This window comes from Lissotriton vulgaris, chromosome 2_1 (assembly GCF_964263255.1).
Source record: "Lissotriton vulgaris chromosome 2_1, aLisVul1.2, whole genome shotgun sequence".
Classification (NCBI taxonomy): Eukaryota; Metazoa; Chordata; class Amphibia; order Caudata; family Salamandridae; genus Lissotriton; species Lissotriton vulgaris.
In genome coordinates, this window is record NC_141687.1 from 983545798 (window position 1) to 983567414 (window position 21617).

A 21617-nucleotide genomic window follows, 5' to 3' on the forward strand; every position below is an offset into this window, starting at 1 on the left:
TATAGAATTTTCAATTCCTCCCAGAGTCTAAATGACACTTTAAGTGTTTCCTTTTGGATGTGGTCTTAACACTACCAGTTAGATCTCCCTTTGAAAATATGATGGGTGGAGTGCTACATGGCCCCAGCTTTCTTCACTCTTTTTTCAATTTAAACCGCTCCTCCAGCTCCAACTGATTAATTCTTACAAGGTTTTGTTTTAAATATTTATGCAGGTGACTCTTGTCATTTCTAAGCTGTACCTATTGGCATTCTGCTTGCACCAACATTTCTTAGGTTGTTTTCAGCCATTGATTGTTGAATGGCACAGTACAAATTGAAGCTGAATTCCTCGGCCTCTTCCTGCTTGTGTTGGTTTAAAGGTGATGGAGTGGTGACATGATATCTAGCTAGCAGTACTTTATGGTCAGTTCCCCACCCCAGTGTCACTGGTAAAGAATCTGTTTGATTTATTTTTCCTATTTCTCTACCTGACCTGTGAGCACCTTGGCATCCAGTTTTTGAGATTAACCCTTAATTTCCGGTTCTATGGTACCAAAAACCAACACATGCAGCCCAGGTTAATATGTTACATCTAAGAAATTATATTTTCTGAGAATCTGATTTGGAAGTCCAATCTTAACTCTTACATAGAAACAGTGCCAGCCTGTTTTCCAGTGTAGACTCTGATTATGCGATAGACAGGAATTCAAGAAAGATCCATCTCATCTGAACTGAGAAGGTTTTGTCCAGAGTTAACTTATATTTCATTTGAATACTAATATAGCCTTATAGGTCGGTGTAGCGGGCTAAACCAGGAATTAAAGGCCCGCTCCAGCGTTCGGCTCAGGCCTTTAACAAGAGAGCGGGACTTTGATGCCAGTATAGCCAAGCTACCAAGTGCTTTAAGGCTATTAGAACATTCCGCAACTAGGGAGCAGAATGTTCTATCAAATAAAACGAAGGCCTCATGGCGCATCAAGGGATTTCAATCCCCCTCGGGCTCCATGAGGCTTTTGTTCACATGAACAGCTGTGAACAACAACATTGGAATGTTGGAGCCCTGGGCTTCTACTGGCCATTAGAAGCCCAGAGCACGCCATTTTTTTCAGAGGATTTCCCAACTTTCCAGTGTTCTAAAACTGGTGGTCACTTTTCACACCTGAAATAAGGTACCTCACTGATAGATAGCAACCCAGTCTTTAGAAGAAATGCGTTACTTACCTGTAACTGCAGTTATCCAGTATTGGTGTCTTTCATAGAATCACATTCCTGAATCATTCCCCGTCGTCGGGATGGGAGTCCCGACGACGGGGAATGATTCAGGCATGTGAATCTATGAAAGACACCCATAATACTGGATAACTGGGCAGTACATCCCCTGTGTAGCATACATTTCTAAAGAAAGGTTGACAATGACACATGAACCATCTGACTCTCTTCTTGAAACTCTCACCAAGATAGAGTTTTCTTCTCCTATTGTTTTATACACATTTCATTGGTTTTCGGACAACTAATGAGAGAGCTTATCAACCAGTCCATTGCTATCACCACATGCTGGTGGGATGGCAGCCTTTGTTTGAGGTTCTAAAGCACCCACACCCTTCCAACTCTGAATGAATGGCAAGGAGCCTTGAACTTGGATAATGCTTGTATGCGTCTAGTTCTTTCTCCATAGAAAGAATTTAGCAGATCATCATACCAAGATATTTTCTAATAGAGGTCGTAGAAACACTGGTGCTAGTACATCCACATCTAACGACCTAGGCCAACGGTGTTTGACTTACAGATGTGGTGTCTATAGTAAGAACTTGGAAAAAACTACGCTTGTCTAATTGTTAGTGGTGGCTCCTCCGCTAAGGTGGAGGAGCGTCGCCTCCATGTTTTTCAGCAGTGTAAGGAAAAATAAAATGATAATAACTCTATGTTATCATTTTATGTTTTCCTTTTTCGGGCATGGCAGCTTTGCGAGGCGGATGTGGATGCTCTGCTGACAGAGCAGGGGAGAGGCAGAGTGGTTTCAATTTCCTAAGTGTGCATAAATGTTTGGCCGGCCATCTCGAGCAAGCCAAACTTTCATGCGCACTTAGCATGTTCCCAAGCCAAGCTGCATTACAGCCTGGGTGGAGAACATGCATAGGCCCCCAGTCCCCATCTGATTGCCGAACCGGGGCGCTCAGACCAACCACACTGCTGCATTGCAGTGTTGTGATTGGCTCAGGGGAGCCTGGGTTCTTCCTTTTCTGGCAGGAGGGATGAGGCGGAGAGATGCAATGAGGAGGACACAGTGAGGAGGACTCTGTGAGAAGGACGTGGCGAAGGTAAGTTTAATTACGTTTTTTATTTACCTTCATCCCCCACGCCACCACCCCCGATCCGTGCCGGCCACCACTGGTAATTGTCAAAACTGATTGGATTATTTCCTAAGTGCTTTAACTATTTCCATTGAATTGACCAGGGACATATGTTGAGACTTTGGTTTAACCCCTTGTGTGCTGATGATGGCTCCCGTCCGTCATGTGTCACAGTGCTCCTGTGCTGATGACGGCCGGGAGCCGTCATGACCACGCCCGCGATCGGAATATCCAGCACAGGAGTGGAATTCCGGCCACGGGCAAGGGGTTAAACAAAGAACCACCATGATAGCAAGCTCACTTGTTTGAAAACCATCAGATGCCATTGGATTAATGCAGTGTGATTTATAGCTGATGATATGAAATGAATGACCATTATATTATTATTATCATTATTATTATTATTATTATTGTTGGTACTACTACTTCTTTCTCTTCTTACTTCCACTACTACTATAACTTCTACTACTACTGATAATAATAATAATAATTTTTGGTAGCTCTTAATGAAATTAAAACCTGATAACTGCTGTAACCAGTTGTGCTTATATCACCCAACTTTCTAACATTAACCACGGTGGCTATAGCATATACTTTAATACAAAGGTGAGCTATGCAAAACACAACATTCATATTGGTAGTACTAAGGTCTCTCACATAAGATTAAGTGAAAACACAAATAAGTTTGAGAACATAAAAGGACTTTATTTGACACAAAATATTGTATAAAATAAGTTATATAGCAAGACACCGCATTCTCATTTGCTTAAATGTACTCTGAAATTGGAATATAATATATTAAACATAAGTAGAGAAAAAAATGTACTTGAAAATATAAAGTTTGTAAGATCTTGATGGATTTGGTTTAGGGTCAACAGCAGGGTCTTTTTATGAGGCCTCTGGGATAAAACAATCTATTGCTGTGTCATCAACTAACTCAGACACGGTGTGGACTTGAGGAGTCGCTACAAACTGCATTTGCTGTCACTGTTTGCAGTATGTGGTGCTCAGTGAACCAAAACTCTTCAGGGCGATGTCTTGCCTGTCACAACACATACAGCGAATAGTGGTGTCACACGAGGCCTAGCAAGCTCTAACATGGTCCCACGTACACAAGCAGTTGGCTGTCCACCTCCAGAGTATTGCCTAATTTCAGCCAAGGCACAGTGAGTTAGCACATTCCTGTCCTTCCTGCATTCACCTCCTGCGCTCTTGTACTTGTGGGCTGCCTATCCACCTAAATGGAAGACAGTGCGCCAGCGCAGGCCGGTACTCTGGCGGGCCCTGGCATCAGTCTTTCATCATGTCCAACACTTCCATCAGCAGTTGCAGTGGTGTTATTGCATCCTCATCCTATTGCTCTGACTCCCAGTACTCGGAGACAGCAAGCACCATGGCGGAACTCAGCCACCTCCACCAGCAGCTCCACACTGCATCTCCTTCACTGGCAGGGTCTTGGCCTGGACTAGATTCCATTGATCTTTCACAGGGAGAGGTACAACACAATCTGAGCTAGATCAAAGCTGCTGGCTAGTTGAGGTAAGTTAAATAAAGTATTGAATTATATGGGTGTTCAGATGTGCCCTTGTGCCAGAATGCATGCATGAGTGAGTGCACTTGTGGATGCGCCATGCACACTTATGTTAATTCTAGGTACATTGTGGCCTATTGGGGCACAAGTGTCATACCAGTGTTCACCTCTGGAAAAATGTCCTCCCTGCATAATAATGTTAATCCTTCCCATTTGAGGGTAATCCATGGCTTGGTGATACCTCGTGACCTCCTCCCCTTGTCCACTTATATTTGTGGCAATGTCATTCTTATATAGAAGAACCCCATGACTTAGCATTGCTGGCCCTGGCATAATGGTGCTTATGCTTCCATAAGATGAACATCCATGCCCTTTGCCCAGCTTAGATATAAGGCTGATCCTCAGATAACCATGCAATTCCGGGCTTCTTGTGAGCTTCACTGTCATGATGGTGAAAATGTCTAGACTAACATTGGCCCTGGCATGGTGGTGACAATCCTTGGCCTACTGTTGGCATCCCCAGAAAGTGGGTGCCCGCACCTGCTCTATTATCACTTATGACATATGACTAGAAATCCACTCGGAAGAAGCAAGATAAGAAAATGAGAGAAAGAGAAATGCTGAAGTGTGCATAGCTTTGTTCACAAATGATAGGCCTGTAAGTTTGCATTTTCTGAACTGCTTATATCACTTGTGACTTTTGGACATTTTAGGAGAAATTGTGATAGGCAGCATTTTGCATGTTCCCAGAATTAACCTGGGGTGGGTGCCCCTTCAGCTCTGCTGTGAGAGTTTATACTTCAATGGCACACTATACCAGAATATTTCATTTATTGCCATGTAAGAGCCTATGACTTTGGCAAATGCAGTGAAAAATGTGCTGTAAAATTGCGCTTGTTTGCCCTATGTTTTCAAAATCTTCTCGGGGGTCATTCCCCCGAAGTCCCCTTGAAAATGTCAGTCCCCCACACCCCTTTATATTCATGCAAAGTATTATTCCTCACTACTTTGAAAAAACACTAGCATGCCAGACATCGCTCAGGTTCCCAAGCAAGAATTTGTTTGCACTCTCTTGGTTAATGTGTGTAAGAGCTCCATTGATTAAATAAGTTATTAGCACAGCATTCAAAACTCTAAGATAAATAGTATAGCACCCATTTACACCTCTCCTTGGAAGATCCCTAAGCAAACTACTAGGCAGAGCTTAAGTAAAGTGACCGAAGGCAGTAGGCAGCCATGTGGGCAGTGAGAGATGCTACCAGTGGGGAAATGTGGAGCCAATAGAAGCAGAGGTCAGTGACCTCCTAAGAGAAACTTTGGGCTCAGGTTCATTTTTTGTTTTGTAACAAATTAAAGAGTGGCCATCAAAGAGTAGTCTTCAGATACCAAATTAGAACCTAACACCAAACATCAGGTCAGGCTAGCACATTTTGCCTAGTTCTTCAATCTTCCCTTCAATTGCCTTCTGTTTGCATTTTGCGTTGTGGAAAATGAAGGTTTCTCTTTGGTTGTCCAAATGCTTTGCCAATAAAGAACTATTGACACTTTGACCACCATCCTCTGTAGCTGACTGAAAACAATTGGATCAGATGCTGGGATCTCTGGTGTAAAATTATGTAAGAACAAGAGTGGTCGAGTGCTCTACATCAACCCTTCATTTCTTCATCTCGTCATCATGTGGACCTTAGGTCGCATGTGGGTTAGCAAGGTTTACTTTGTTCTTCAAAAGTGCATAGTCTTGTACAAAGGTGGGCATGTAGGATAGAGGTATCCAGAGAAATTTGGCATCCCAGCCCGCACTATAACGAGACCGCGGATGTCTGCTGGTCAACGCATGCTCCATGCACCACACAACCAAGGAGAGGTCTTTGTTGAGAATCCGTTCATTTAGTGACTGCTTTTTTTCCGCATCTGTAAAATAAAAATGGTCTTTCGTTACATGTCATTTCCAGGCAATATGAATACCTCAGTGGTTTCATTTAACCCTTCCCCTACTACAGTAATTTTTAAAGACTTTCAGGCCTGCTTCCTGACAATATATTGGATTATGCAACAACTCTCAACAATGCATCGCAGTCCAATGAATAAATATACATTTAGCTGCCAGCCCTGATGGTCAGCTACAACTGGGTGTTCTTCTTCGGCGCTGTTCAAATCTGAACTTTTTTTGCAGTTTCATATGGTGCGTACTTAGCCAAACGGTATTGGTGCGCCTTACTTACATAGACACCAGATTCTACAACACAAGGTCAAATTCGCTTTAATTAGATACGAGGATATTAGGGGCCTGATGTACTAAAATTCCTTTTAAGAAATCGCAAATTGCATCAAATAACGAATTACAATTTGTGATTTCTTATTAAAAATCTGCTGAAAGGGATGAGGTAGAAGTGGGTGCAATTTGCACACAGACTATTCTACTGAATGCATTTGTATATTGATAACAAACCTATATATTAATAGGCTGGTTCACAAAATACTAATTGGTAGTTGGTCTCAATTTGACCATCCTCATTAATATGCATAAGGTAGGTCTCAAATTGAGACCCTCTATGATTGGTTAAAGTAACAGGCATGGTGGCCTACTGAGGCGAGCAGACCACCATGTCTTTGATTGCTTTTAAATAAAGCATTTTTTTTAAATGCAGCTCAGCAGCATTTAAAAAAGTAATTGAATAATTGTATTCATAATTTTTATGAGCAGGCAGTAGTCCTAAGGACCACCGCCTGCTCGTGAAATTTTTTTGGGGGCATTCAGATAGTAGAAAGTACCCCTTGGGGACCCCATCCCATTTGCAAATGCTTACCAACAGTTAATGACAAAGATTCTTGTAAGGAATGGTAAACTACAACAAATAACTATTCATATTTTGTGATTCCTTAAATGGTATGTTACAAATTGGATGTTAGAAGGGGTCGCAATTTGCATATCGACTTCCAGCAAATCCATTGGTATTTTGCAAAAAGACCGATGTATTGATAGGTTGGTTCTCAAAATACTGATTGGTAGTGGGTTCCAGTTCGACTTATCTCATTATTATATGAGGTAGGTCGCAAATTGTGACTCACTATGATTGGCAACAGTGACAGGTATGGTGGCCTGATTCGGTCAACAGACACCTTGACTGAAATTCCTTGTAAATAAAGCAATCTTCTTTTTTAACGCCTTAACTGCTGCAGTTTTTCCACCGCGGTGCGGGCGTTCTATTAGGTGGGTGGGGCTGCGACGGCCGTTGGCCGACGGCAGCACTAGCGAGGTAGTGCTCCCATCGGCCAACGGCCGACAGCAGCACGCAAGGGGTTAAATGCAGCCTTTAATGGAAAATAGGATGCATTAAAAAAAAGAAAGAAACCTTTCACAAACGTTTTTCATGAGCAATCAGTGGTCTCATGGACCACTGCCTGCTCATAAAAACGTTTTTGAAAAAATTAACAAAGGGGAGGGGTGCCTTTGGGGTCCCATTTCCTATTTGTAAATGGCTTAACACCTCCTTTTAGGTGGTGGTCAAAAATGAATGTTCTTCAACCGGATTTCTGTTGCAAAGCATTGATACATATCTTAAAGATTCAGTATTTGGAAGAGATGCTCTTAACACACCCATTCCAAATACTGCATAAGTATTTATTTTCAAACCCAATTAGCCTTTCGGTAAGATTTGGTAATATGTTACCAAATCCCCATTTGGGTTTGGTGAAATAAAAAATGCCATTTTGCAGTTGGAAATCCTCTGATTTTACGAATTGCTTGATACACAAGGGCCCAGATTTGGTGGTAAAAATGTGTATTTTGAAACTGGATTTTGGTCAGAAAACATTAATACATGAGCTAAAAAGCTGTATTTGGAAAGGACATCACAAATTGTGATTTGATAACGTTACCAAATGGCAATATGAGCTTTGTACATTTAATAAAGATATTTTGCACTTGCAAAGGCTAAAAGTTTACCTTTGCAACCGTAAAATCCCTTAATACATCAGGCATGAAGTGATTTACTCAGAATCACAGGATGATTAGCCTAGGGCGGGACACAAACCTGATTCCCCAGTTCGAAAGTTGGCAGTTCTGGCCTTTAGGTCACAACTCCTCCATAAATCCATGCCAACCAATGCTGCCACTTCGGATCTCACTGGGTTTCATTTACATAATGTTCTTTTTCGGTATAAGCAGTGCTTCAAATGGGAATAGAAAAGGGCAGGTTCTCACTCTTTAAAGTACCCGTTTACTCCTGAGAAGTGCTGATACTGTCTCATTAAATGTGCTGCAGAAGTGCTGAAAAGTGAAAGTACTTGATTTGCCAATTATATAAGTGTAGGTACAGATTACATTCATGCAGGCCCTTTCTGCTACATTTTTTTTTGCCCCGTGGGGCCCTTTTATAGCCCCCACATCAAACCTAGGGGGTCAGGGAGGGTCTACTCTGCCCCCTTATGGTCATTTCCCCCTTTGTTTTTGCCACCTCTTGTGTCTCGATCTTACCGAGACACAAGATGGCGGCCGCTCCGGACTGTTTCGAATGTTTACAGACACCCGAGAGCCAATCAGCTTTCCGCGCGCAAGTCGCGTAGCGCGCCCGGTGCGCTCCCCGGTGCGTGTACCGGGGCGGGCTTATAGATATATATATTTTTTTGAACCTAAATTACTCAAAAACCACTGGAGCACATATCTTGAGACATAGCAAAGGCACATCGGGCTACCATTCCCTACAACTTTGCCAAGTTTGGTGGAAATCCATTCAGCCGTTCGGGCTAAAAGTGAGGTCGACCGCCCTATGGAAATTAACATGGGGAAAACACGTTTTGGGACCCCCCTTTTATCTCGGCCCCCGCTTGACGAATCCCCCCCAAACTTTCAGGGAAGGACCGGAGCGCCGCGAGGCAAATTACCGGATAGTACCTGCCGATTTAAACGTGTAACTATGAAAAAGGTTTTCTACAGGAGAGCTGAAGTAAACAGATGTTACTTCTAATGATACTCCAGATACTTTCTTCTACAAAGTGAGGGGCAAACACAGTAGAAATGGTGTTTAATACTAAGTTCATAATTAATAGTTGCCTGGTGTGAAATCCCTGGATTGGGGATAGCCAACTAACAGCAACTACGAGTTGTCTAGTGTTTCCGGACCTCAAATTACCAGGTTCAGAAATACTAGTCCTGGTTTCACTGGATGTGAATTCCAAATATGCTGATACTTTGTTTGATTCTAACTATTGGGACCAAGATTCACTGGTTTTAAGGGTAAAACCATTCTTGTATAGCTTGTGTTCCAGTTTAGGGAGGACCTCATTTAGCAGTTTGGGCTGGACTGACCTTACTGGAGCAAGGCCAAGACTGATTTTCATTTGACTTGGAAGAAAGTAAGAGCTGGCATGGAGGGGAAAAGAACGATGGGTTGGCATGCCCCCCTAGCAGTGGCTTGTGGTTAGGCGTATTGCAAACATTCCTCCATCACCTTTTGTGTGTTTGTTGTACCAAGGCCATCCTTAAGAGTTGCCTGGACAGGTATCTGCTGTGGGGCGATTAACTTCTGGGCAACTATGACTTGTCTGGTGTTTCCAAACCAGGTTTTATTGGATGCAATTTCCTATCCAGTGAACACCACAGATGCAGAAGGACATGGCTGCAAGCGGAAGAATAACCCAGCACCCACTAGGCACCACTGTAACCATGGGGGGTGGCAGTCATGTTCCTCCAAGGGGCTCCATAACCTTCTCTCCCCCAAAGGGCCACCCCAGAACTTAACAGGGACTATTTAAGGAGGGCCCAGGCAGCAAAGGATTTCAAATCAATGTAGAAGCACTCAGCGGTTTGTTTTTGCTCAGGTAAGCGGTACCCACATTCTTCACCCACCTTTTCGTACAAAGTCATTTCCATACTGATATTTAACTGCAGGTGGAAGCTGCTGAAAAATTTCCATTTTCTCTCTTAGAACTCTCTCAGGGTCAGCTAGTTCTGTTTTGAATAGTCCAGGCTCAATTATAGACACCTTTACGCCAAAAGCCTTCATGTCCCGCCTGAAAGAGAAACATATAATTACTGCAACTCGACCTGTATTGTGCATATTCAATTCAATGTATTTATATTTTAATAAAATGCTTTCTTGGAAAGGCTGTTCGTGCAAAATGATATGAAGAAAGTGACAGGACATTACACTAATACATTATTTAAAAAATGTAAACTTATTGACACAGAAATGCAAGATCACAATGTTCATAAAAGACACGAATATACAGAGTCGTACAGCTGCACACATTGATAGAACAGACACAGAGTGCTTTTAAACAACGAATGTAAATAAAAAGCATAACTGCTGTAAAATGTTCAGTAAGCGGTGATGTTCATAGTACCAATGCGCAATATTTACTGTAATTGCCCGGTTCATAAGAGCTATTCTGACACTGAAAAAGCAAACTCACAGAAACTGATTCACAAACCTGTTTGTGCATCTAAGTCAAATTAGGTGCATACATAAGGACTGTATTAGAGCCAAGTCCTACTCCTGATTCACAGAATTTTAAAGATCAGATTCTGCCCTCATAAGTTAGATTCCTTCATGTAGAATTTAACACTGTAGTTGGGGTTGACTTTACTTATAAGTATTTATTGTACCGAAATTAACGCCTTTTTAGTAACATTAGGGTAATAAAAGACTGGGGGAAAAGATAACAAGCATTTACAATGCAATAGGTCTCGCATTATTAAAAGTTGGAGCTTCTGGCATTGTAAATGACACTGTCTTTTAATTATATGTATTGTTTGCAGTGGAGTGATAATTTGACATACATGCAATTACAATACTGCAGGAGACAATCAGAAGAGCACATATGGAAGAACTACCTGAATAATATATGCACGCTAAAATTGAGAGCATTATGTTACAAGCAGCTAGCTCGGCAACGTGCTAGGAAAGAGGCTTGATATGCAATAGTCAGCCAACTGAGAGCTCTTGTAACACCAGGCCAACACATGACCATATGAGACACAGCGGAAGCAGCCTTTCAGCGATGTGAGCATCTGCACCTATAGACATGAGACTTGTGTGACCCTTAGGAAGGAGGTTTGTCCTGGCGAAGATTTGCTGTAAATCAGCTTAACCGAGGCCAACACAAAGAAGAATTTCCAAGCTTGACCCAAGTGGTTATCTAAAAGTTAGTCACCATAAGGATGCTGGCTCCACCCAACCTTTCAGATCTATTTGCTTTGTCAATGCATTTTTTTTTCTGTAGCTCCTATTTTTCTGATGCTTTTGTGCCAATCCTCCCAAGTTCAAAAGCAAACCTTGGCAAATACAACAGGTTTGACGCTTATGCAGCATGGGCAATCTTGACACTAATGTCCATTACATGCATAGGGTTTGTACCACATGTGCTGTCAACTGGCCAAGCTCTTTCAAAAACGTTTCTCATTGTTTACCTGTACACACTTCTTCCAGCACCTGCCATCATTCACAAAAATTGCTGGAAGTCAGCTGCGGTCCGTACAGGTAAGAGCGGTGGGGCTGGGAGTTGTGGGGGTTTTCGGCTGGAAACAATGAGGGAAAATTAAATAACTAATTAATTTTCCCTCATCGCCCGTCGAAATCCCCCCTTACCCGGCACCACCGCTCTTACCTGCATGCGACGCGGCTGCTGGAAGCGAGACCAGAAAAGATTCCTTAAACAAGAAATTGTTGGATTACACCGGCCCAAAACCTTTCGAAAAACGGCGGTCCAAAACTATATGAGATATTGGGGAAAGGGTGCACAATGTAGCCTCCAAGAGCACTTGACAAAACCGCTTTACTCGTGGTCCTGATTAAACAAAGGGTTATTTGGGCTCCTGGTTCAGCCTCCATTTTAAACCACGGCTCCCAAAGCAATTTTTTGTGAGGTGAATAGCAAGAGACACTAACAGTGTGAAGTTATAATTTACCCATAGCAAAGGGGATAGGGAGACACCTACCACACATATTTCCAGCACCCTAACACCAGCAAAATGCATCAGGATTGTAAAGATAGCCAACAGTACAACATCTCTTCAGTAGTAACCAGTACCCTGATTATCTGAAACCAATGTTCATGAATGACACAGGATTTAAAAAAAAATACTATTTTAAATGAGATAACATTGAAAGACTGGGACTCTAGAAATACAAAGAGAAGGCTGGAGTGCATGAAGAAGGTATGAGGTGAAAGAGGGGAAAAGGCAAAACAGAGGTCAGGGAAAGGCAAGATGCAAATGAGAGGGGGATACAGATGGACAAGAAGAGGGGCAGAGAGAGTAATTAAATATGGAAGGGAGTAAGAGAGGCTAAAAAGAACTGAGAGAGAGCTGGAAGAGCCTAAAAGGACAGGTCGGATACTTCGGTCAATGGCAGCGGCCAAATAAAAATAAGTGGGAATAAAATGACAGAAGGGAAAATAAGAGACAAACAAGGTGAGATGGACAACCGAAAGGCAGGGAGTAAGGGAATAGAACAGGGAGGGGATGCTGAGGTAGGATGAAAAAGGGAAAAGACAACAGAGATGGCAGGAGAGAACAAGGACACCGAGTTGACTAGGGGGAACACATGGAGGGGATAAAGGAGAAAAACAAGGAGGGGAAGAGAAAGAAAGGAGCGTGAGAGAGAGGAATGGTATAGAGTCAATAATGTCAGTAAGGAGAGAGTAGGAAGATATGGTGGCGAGTTGGGTGAAAAAAAAAGTTGGTACGACGAAAAAGTGAGGCTGATGAGTGACAAGAGGCAGAAAAAAATGCTTGTTTTACTTTGGCAGAGACTAAATTCAACAAGCAGACATCTTAGAGGGAGACTGGACAGGGTTTAAGCTTTTTTTTCCATAGACTTAGTGCGTTATATTTCCAGATTACAAGCAAATGTGTGGCTGAAAAAGCATGTCTGAGATTTTACACCCTCATCTTCGCAGTAGTGTGCCTGGTTTTAGTCGTTCTAAGTTCTACCGTGGTGGAAACTCCAGTTGACAAGTGGAGATAAAAGTGAAAGAAAAAGCAATGACTTAAATCAGCGTTAAGCTGATGGTCAATGCTCAATACCTGGGCATACAACACTTTTAGTGGGAAAAACTTAAAACATATCGTTCCTGCACTGTGATATAAAGTTTAAATCTACTACTGTGACAACTGGCTTCACCTGCCCCTACTCTGTGGGCAAGAAGAGTACTTTGCAGAGGTGTCAAATTATTCCTGGAACCTAACCTCTACGAACAATACTTAACAACAGGGCTTCCAGCTAACAAAAACAGCACTCGCAGCGTGAGGGTGTCACTTTACAAATGCTCACGACCAATTTGTTGCTTCTTACAACCAGGTAAAAATATGGCAATCTAAATAGAACTCACGAGGCAAGGGTAAAAATAGTATAATTGCTAAAATATTTAAAAAATGAAAATATGGCAGAGATTTCCTTGTACGGATTTCAAACATCGCTGTCTAGATGACCCCCAGGGATTAGCTTTCGGGCTGCAAAGTAAACGGAGCAGGTAAGGCGCGTAGGGCAAACATTCGGGCCGGCGGCAGGAGCAGGGCGCAGCCGCCCATTCCCAGCTGATTAACCACTTAGGGAGCAGCTGTGAAGGCTCCCCCGGGGAGCCGCCGGCACCAGACCCTGGCCAGCCGCATGTAGCGCTGCAGGGTGCAGAGGCGGAGACTGGCACTGACCTGCACGCTCCAGCATACTCTGCCCTGGGGTATAATGTGCCCCCCAAGGAAGCTCCTGTCCCAGCCCCTTAAAGTGTACTTTGCTCTCAGAGGGGGAGCCCTGAAAATGAAACTGGGACCCAAAAACATTTTAACAAGCAAGAACCATGCGCCTCGAAGAAGCCACGTCCTAGCTGCACGTAGCGCTTTAGGGCCATTAATTTAAGCTGAAATATGATCATTCTCACATATCATACAGGGGTGTGGAATTTGAAAATAAATGTACTTGTCCAATGGACAAATTGTTACTGAAATCTGCTTGTCCTGTAAAGAAATCCACTTTTCCAACATGATACCAATTTCAGTTAGCTGGCATGAACACGTGTACTATTTGCGTATTTCAAAAATAAACATTTCAATCTGTATTTTTTCGTACATTTTAACCCCAGACCTTTGCTGGTATAGAAATCATATTGTCAGTGTACTGCTAATATGGATGTACTTCCTTAATATTGGAACTTATGGTGCAAACGTTCACAAAGATCCATGCAGTAGGTGCATTAATCCCTGCATCAATACACTAACTGACAGAGAATACTCTGAAGGCCCTCAGCAGAAATTAGACAGAGGAAGTTAATGGCGAACATGCTATGGTGTGGCTGATCGGTTTCCGGAGGTATCTGAAGAAGAGAGAGACAAGATTCTGGTTACAAACTTATTTGTTGGAAATACAACCTTGCCCACAGCAGCCAGTGGACTGAAAATAGTGACCTGACTCTGAGCTGCTGCATCTGTTCTAATTGGCAGTATGGCAGAAGTGTGAGATAGTGAGTGAGAGAGAGACCGTGAGAGAAAGAGACTGACAGAGAGAGAGACAGTGTGAGAGAGAGAGAGAAAAGTGTGTGTGTGAGAGAGAATGAAACACGAACAGAAACAAACAACACAAACATCACACCCCGTACAGACCGGATTCAACGCAACCCTTCCCCTGCGAGCAGCGGGACTGTTGCATCGCCTCTCCAAGGTCTCAGAAGTGTTGCATCTCTTTGTTTACCGACGCTGCGGCTCTTTGACTTTTGAACTTTGACGCATCTACAGGTACTTTGGTGAAAAGTCACGCATCCATAGTTTTCTACGGTACATGTCCTTGAAACCTTTTTAAAGTCATATTTGTAACTGTGTATGTTGGATTTTTGTTGTTTTGGTCTTGTTTAGTTTAGATAAAGGTATTTTATTTTGCTAAATTGATGTGGTATCCATTTGTGGTGTTGGTATAAATACTTTACAGATTGCCTTTGAGATAAGCCTGTCTGCTCGTGCCAAACTACCAAGGGGGTGATCAGGGGTTATCTAAAGTGTTTATCCCCCTTACCCTGACTAGAAGAAATGGTCCCTATTTGGTACCTACCTTTGCCAACTAGAGAACCCCACTTCTAACAGGGGGCGTGAATCTCAAATGCATTTCTCAACTAAAAAGCAATGTGCTGCAGGGTGAATGGTTGAGATGACCAAGGTTGGGATGGATCGTTCCCAGGAGGGGCAGTGTCAGTGCTGTTTGTCTCAAGCCATCACACTATGAGACAAATTGACAAGGAATTCTGTTTCTAAAGCCATTTCTATCATGAGACAAAGTGACAATGAATTTTTTTCCAACGAATGAATGCATTCCATTGTTTAGTCACATGCCTCTATTAACTGTAGATTGAACAGCAATCATCCTTTGCCTACATGTTCTAATGATATATATTAAGGAATGACTGCTGTCTATGGCACTATACCTGCAAATTAGATATCATGAAGACTAATTTGCGATAATTGTATAAACTGTATTTCAAATAATTTATTTTAGAAAATAAAATTACAAATATATTTTGTGATACAAATAGATGTCTTTTTAAACATTTCAAATCATTTTTTATGAATTAAAACAAAAGATGTATTTTGATCATTATATGTTTTGCTGCTACAGTATTGCTGTACACCAACGTCTGTTTGCATATTTCCTTCTGGCTCAAAGTTTGTTTCTAAAATACTTGACTTTTTCCCTGCGCGTAGCAAGTTATCTTGTCTGCAGGGGGCCCTGTTTTTTTGCAAGGAACATGTCTTTTCCAGCAAGATTAATGTGGGCATGTTCTTCCGTGTAGCTTCTCTAGTGCTGAGGTATTCTTATTGTAACTGTTCACTCTGTATAAATATACTTTCATGTTATGTTATTTTGTTATGTTATTTTATTTTATATAGCGCGCGGATGCCGCAGCCAAGTGGCGTCCCGGCGCTTTGGAGAGTTGAGTAACACAACACATCATTCAATGTGTCTAGATTTGATCCTCATCTTGCTGTACTCAATAAATCAAATGTTAATCCAAATTAAGATGTGATTATCTAGCCTGGTATCACTATTATATATTTGAAAGCACACGTCCATGCTGACCTATATCTCCTTATCTAGAGCTGGCTGTGCATTTTAAAGCTACATTCTTTTAACTAAAGATTCCATATTCACTGTTGTATAATCACAAAATGTTTCTTCTTTCTGAGAAATGTTTAGAATAGCCCCCAAATAAAACGTTCATACTAAAATGTTTTAGGACGCACAAGCATGTTCGTGTTTGCATGTATGTTTTAGTGAAAACAAATACACATAATGCTGCAGAACCTCAAAACAGAAAACAATTCTGTCGATATATGATGAACATTGAAATCATATTTCAAAGAATGTAGCTATAATACATACAACCAGCTGTTCACCAGGCGACATGGATAGGAGGATGAGGTTAAAAGAATAGACAGTTGTAAAATGAGTGTTCATAGAGGAGTTGGGACAAATATACACTAGAGGATGTCATTTATGAATAGATTCAAAATCCTCAGATTAATTTTGGAAGGGCCGCAGAGCCAAATGCCAATGATGGCTTCAATATCATTAAAAAATGTCTCTAAGTCTGTTGTGCAAGGCGAATGACCACCATATGAGAATGAACTAGGGCCATTGTTGTCATTGGTGTGTGTTCAGAAAAAGGTGAAAGCAAGCCCAGAACATCTCAGTGAGTGATATGCTGAGCTGGTGGTAGACTTCATCACCTATGTTTGTGTGTTAGAAAGTAGGAGGAAGAGGCACAGTCACTATGGAGATCAGAAAGTGTGGCTGCTCCTGCAAAACGGATCACATTTTAGCAATGGCTGCGAAATGGAGAGGATGTCGGAATTACATTTCTTTGCTTTCAACAGTCATGATGAAGAAGGAACACGCCTTTCAGAGACTGTGTGATATACATTGTCATTTTAAGGATTTAGAGGTGAGGGGGTTCAACATATTTTGGGGGTCAACTTATAGAACAAATTTAATTCTATTACATTTCCTGATAATTAAAGCATGCATGCTGTCAAACAACACTAGAGGGGCGATTACGATGTTGGCATCCTCGGTTTCAATTCCAACCAGTTGATTACGAAACAACCGGTCAGAATTGAAACCGGTGGTCATCCCGGCTGGCTTCCAACAGGCTCAAGGAGTAGGAACCGGTGCATGATCCATATGGACGGCGGTTTAACCTCTTCCGTGTGGGGCTGTTTCCTCCCGCTGTGCTGGGGAGAGGGGGTTGTGCACGGCACCCCGGTGCTCAATACGAGCTCAGCTCGTCATGAGTCACAGCGCTCCGGTACTCATGACGAGCTGAGCTCGTCATGACCACGCCCGTTCCAATGGAACGCTCAGCACAGCAGGGGAATTAGCCCAGCGTGCGAGCGTTCCATTTAACGGGCGCGGTCATGACGAGCTCAGCTCGTCATGAGCACCGGAGCGCCGTGGCTCATGCACTCAAGGTGTTAAACTCAGACCGACATCATAATAGGCCCCTAAATTGTATTGCTAAGGGGTAAAGCAGCACACTAGTCACCGACCTGCCCCTGTCCTCCCAAGTGTATCATGAGATAAATGCAGGTCAAAGCAGCCCATACCTGATCATTTTCCTGTGGTTGCTTAAGTGCTGATGCATATTCAGCCTTGTTAACCCTCTGTACTAGTGCTTTGTTGTTCTTATCTCTTCAGAAGGGCAAACAGTCCATTGGGAGGAACATGGTGGGCTGATTAGTGTCTGTGAATGAGTGCCAAACAGCTCTCAGGACCAGACTCCTGGCACTGAAAACCAATCACCTCCTCCCGCAAAGACAGGCTCTTGAATATACATTATTAAGGGGTGGCGTCACACACTGGTCACAGGTCTGTCTTACTCGGGCCCCAACAATCCCTAAAATAACAAGGGAGAGAGAGACAGAGCAAGAGGAAAGGGTAGGCAGAGCGGGAGAGAGGTTTAGAAATAGGATAGTCAGAGGTGAGATTGAGAGAAACGTCACTTCTGCAGGGGGCCCAATGGAACTTGGGGGCTCTGGGCAATTGCACTCTTTGTCCATGCCTTAAAACATCTGCAGTGATATGGAAGAAGGGGCCTGGGGAAGAGTTCTAGGGATGGGAAGATTATGGCTTCAGTGCTTGTTGACTGTTTAGGCCAGGTGAGAAAATAAGGTTATTAGATTTGGCTTGTTGGTGTGTCAGTGGGAAGGAGGAAGTGTACAGACTAGGCTAAAAGTGAGTTAATTGTAAAGAGTAAGTGTGGTGCAGTAAGGAGATGTGAAAGTTTGAGTTTCCCCTAAATGGTAGTCAGTCCTGGTAAAGAAATTCAGAAGACGGAGAGTATGGTTTTGAGGGGTAACATTGTATCAGGGATTGGGCAGTATAGTCAGGGGGAGCAGGGAGTAACAAATATAGTTTAACACCACAGGTGCTGGTTAAGCAAGAAGCAAATCATATAGGGATGCAAGTGAACATGAATCGCTCAGTGCACAGCAGTCTGTGATACCAATCATTTAATGGTAAAAACTGTTGCGAGTCACATGGTGCATTGCACGAGTCAATCTTTGTTCCAATATGAGCAGGTTTCAGATGCAGATGTGCTTACCTATCAAAGAAGTTACACAATAATGGGGATGACCCAGAAGCCTCACTAGGACCTGGGTCAAATTAGGTACACTAAGGAAGGTGGTCCCAGTGGGAATACAATATTAAATAGACAACAACATCACCTGATCAATAATAAACAATATTTAATCATATTGAAAATATTTCATCACATTGAACATATAATGCATCATGTTCAAACATAGCACATTAAACACATGAGTTTATGCATAGGTGGCAAGGGGCACAACATACTCAATGGTACCCCAGATGCAGACAGTAAAGTCCACTCAATGAGACTAAGGTTATTGTGGTGTAAGGGTGTTCTGCATAGCAAAGTATTTAGAGACATTCAAGAAGTAATGGATTTAAACCACTTGTGTAGACAAATAACTGTATATGTGTGTTTTGTTGCCGTTTTGGGGGGGGGGGCACATTGTTCATGAGGGCAAATTTATGGCTATCTTAGTTTGGTTACTGTATATACCAGTACTGTGTATATTTAGGTAATAAATGAGGTGAACATTGTTACAGACAAATGCAATATTTCACTATCTCTAAGTGAACCTAGTAGTGAGTAATTGTTATTGGGTTTATTGGGCTGCTGGTGATCCTTGTATACTGTCGGGGAATCTTCTATTTTACCTTGGATTGGACGGATCGGTGGAAAGTTTGCTCAGTAAAAAAGAACACACCCATAAATTTAAAGACATTTTTGGCTGCAAGTGATCTAAGTCCATTATCGTCAGACAGTTCTGGAAAGAGGCTTTGTGTTACTCCAAATTTGACCATGCAAGCAAATATTGAACACAGTTACATGAGGCTAAGTGTATCCAACCACCACAAGAAAACATGACACCAATCTCTTGAATGCTCCACAGACACCAACAGCAAAATTCCCTTTTTGCAATTGCAGTGTACCAAGCATACACAAACAATTCACATCTGCTTTGCAGGACTATCAAATAAGAAACGTTATTGCCTCTCATTACCTTTCAAGTCCCAATTATATAGTAGACAGCAGTTGCTGGATCTGGAAATGAGTACCTTCAGAATGCATGATATGTAAGTATGGGAGAAATTTGCGAATTCGCGGTCCGCGAATTCGTGCGAAATGGCAAAATAAATCAGCGAATTTGTGAATTTTCCCGCAAACTCGCGGATTTTTGTGCCATTTGCACCAATATGTGACCACGTGTGCCTGTAACTTTGCCAGCGCGCCAAAAGGCGCCGAGGTCCCTTGAGTGAGCTGGCCATTATAGTGGGGACGGGCGGGAAGACGTTTCATACCACTAGTGTGTGGTGGATGGGGCCAAACTAGCGGGGCTTCTATGCGAGATCACATGCATATTGTTTATAAAGGGTCAGAGACCGAGCAGAGCATCAGATGAGGAGAAAGCAGCCTCCTGGTCACAGGAGCTACACGGGGATGGTGCTCCGGAAACTCATGGATGCAAAAATACGTTTGACACAAGACCCCAGAATCCTTCAGATGTCCAAGATAGCTCTGCTGCGCGTGTTGGTACAAAGCCATTCTGATCTTGCTCAGTGGGTTCAGGCGCATGCATCTGCTGCTGCTGGACAATGTCCCATCTCATACTAAACTGCCCCGTACAGGCATATGCTGGCGCTGGGCAGTAGGGTGCAGTGGCATGCGGGTGCTCCTCGCCTGGTGCATGCGCATACCGGTGCCAGGGGGGACACGTGTTTATTGGTGCTGTGTAGCAAGTTATGACTTTACATTTTGACTGCACCAGACGGTGGTACCACCTACACGGATCAGGAGCATCCAGGCACCAGACTTCATGGTGCAAGAGCATAATGGTGCTGTGCGGTACGGGTATATATGTACTGGGGTCAGGGGGACACTTAGCACAATGTGTGCTCACACCCAGAGGGCTCCCAGGCAATTGAGCACAAATGATTTTCACACTGAGAGGGCTCCGGGGCAGTTCAGCAGCACGGGGGCTCACACCCACTGGGCCCCGGGGTAGTTCAGTAGGGCGTGTGCTCACAACCCCTGGGCTCTCAGCAGCGTGGGGGATCACAACCACAGGGCTCCTGGGCAGTTTAGCAGTGCCACCCTCTGGTTCATCACTGCCACCCTCTGGTTCATCACTGCCACCCTCTGGTTCATCACTGCCACCCTCTGGTTCACCACTGCCACCCTCTGGTTCATCACAGCACCCTCTGGTTCACAACTGCACCTTCTGGTTCATCACAGCACCCTCTGTTTTCACCACTGTAGATTATGGGGAGAAAGCACACCTGCCCAGCCTCAACTTGGATGTGTGACATTGATCCACATTCGGTCCATCACCTGTTTTGTTTGCACATTCGCCATAAGTGCGCTGGGGATGCTCAGACGTGGGTCCCAGGCACTCCACACCACTGGAGTCAAGCTAGCCGGGCTGATGAGAGGTGTTACCTCGAAACCGGTCCGGTCCTCGGATGCTTGATTCCGTTCTGAGAAGGACATGGCTTTTGTAGTTCGGACTGGACTGTTCCCATGGGGCACAGGGTCAGAGCTGATTTGCATATCGCCATTGTCTAACCCAGGGTGGTGTGGAGTGCAAAAAAATGATGGATTTGGGCCCAGATCTTTGGACTGGGATGAATGTGTGACATTGATCCGCATTCGGTCCATCACCTGTTTTGTTTGCAAATTTGCCATAAGTGCGCTGGGGATGCTCAGACGTGGGTCCCAGGCACTCCACACCACTGGAGTCAAGCTAGCAGGGCTGATGAGAGGTGTTACCTCGAAACCGGTCCGGTCCTCGGATGCTTGATTCCGTTCTGGGAAGGACATGGCTTTTGTAGTTCGGACTGGACTGTTCCCATGGGGCACAGGGTCAGAGCTGATTTGCATATCGCCATTGTCTAACCCAGGGTGGTGTGGAGTGCAAAAAAACGATGGATTTGGGCCCAGTTCTTTGGACTGGGATGAATGTGTGACATTGATCCACATTCGGTCCATCACCTGTTTTGTTTGCAAATTCAGCCTCAACTTGGGACTGGTTAATGTGTTACTGAATTTGAGCTTCAAGTCCGGCATCTGCTTCCTTATCTGTAAGTGCTTCCTGTTGTGGTTTAATTTTTGTGACAACCTGGAGCATTGTGCCATACTTGTAACTATTCTCTGACCCTGCTTGGAGGGTCAGAGCAGGGT

At 43.4% G+C, this 21617-nt stretch overlaps 1 protein-coding gene across 3 annotated transcripts in view; it reads right to left on the reverse strand.

Annotated features, from left to right (window-relative positions):
• Positions 1-3016: 3016 nt before the first annotated feature.
• Positions 3017-21617, reverse strand: part of LOC147731513 (dehydrogenase/reductase SDR family member 9-like) — a 116040-nt gene continuing 97439 nt past the window's right edge. For all 3 annotated transcript variants that reach the window (XM_086956558.1, XM_086956561.1, XM_086956559.1), the window contains exons 4-5: positions 9712-9875; positions 3017-5774 (exon numbers count right to left, since the gene is read on the reverse strand). In XM_086956558.1, the coding sequence (XP_086812684.1) occupies positions 5548-5774; positions 9712-9875 (391 nt within the window). In that variant the 3' untranslated portion in view covers positions 3017-5547. The remainder of the gene's footprint in view (positions 5775-9711; positions 9876-21617) is intronic.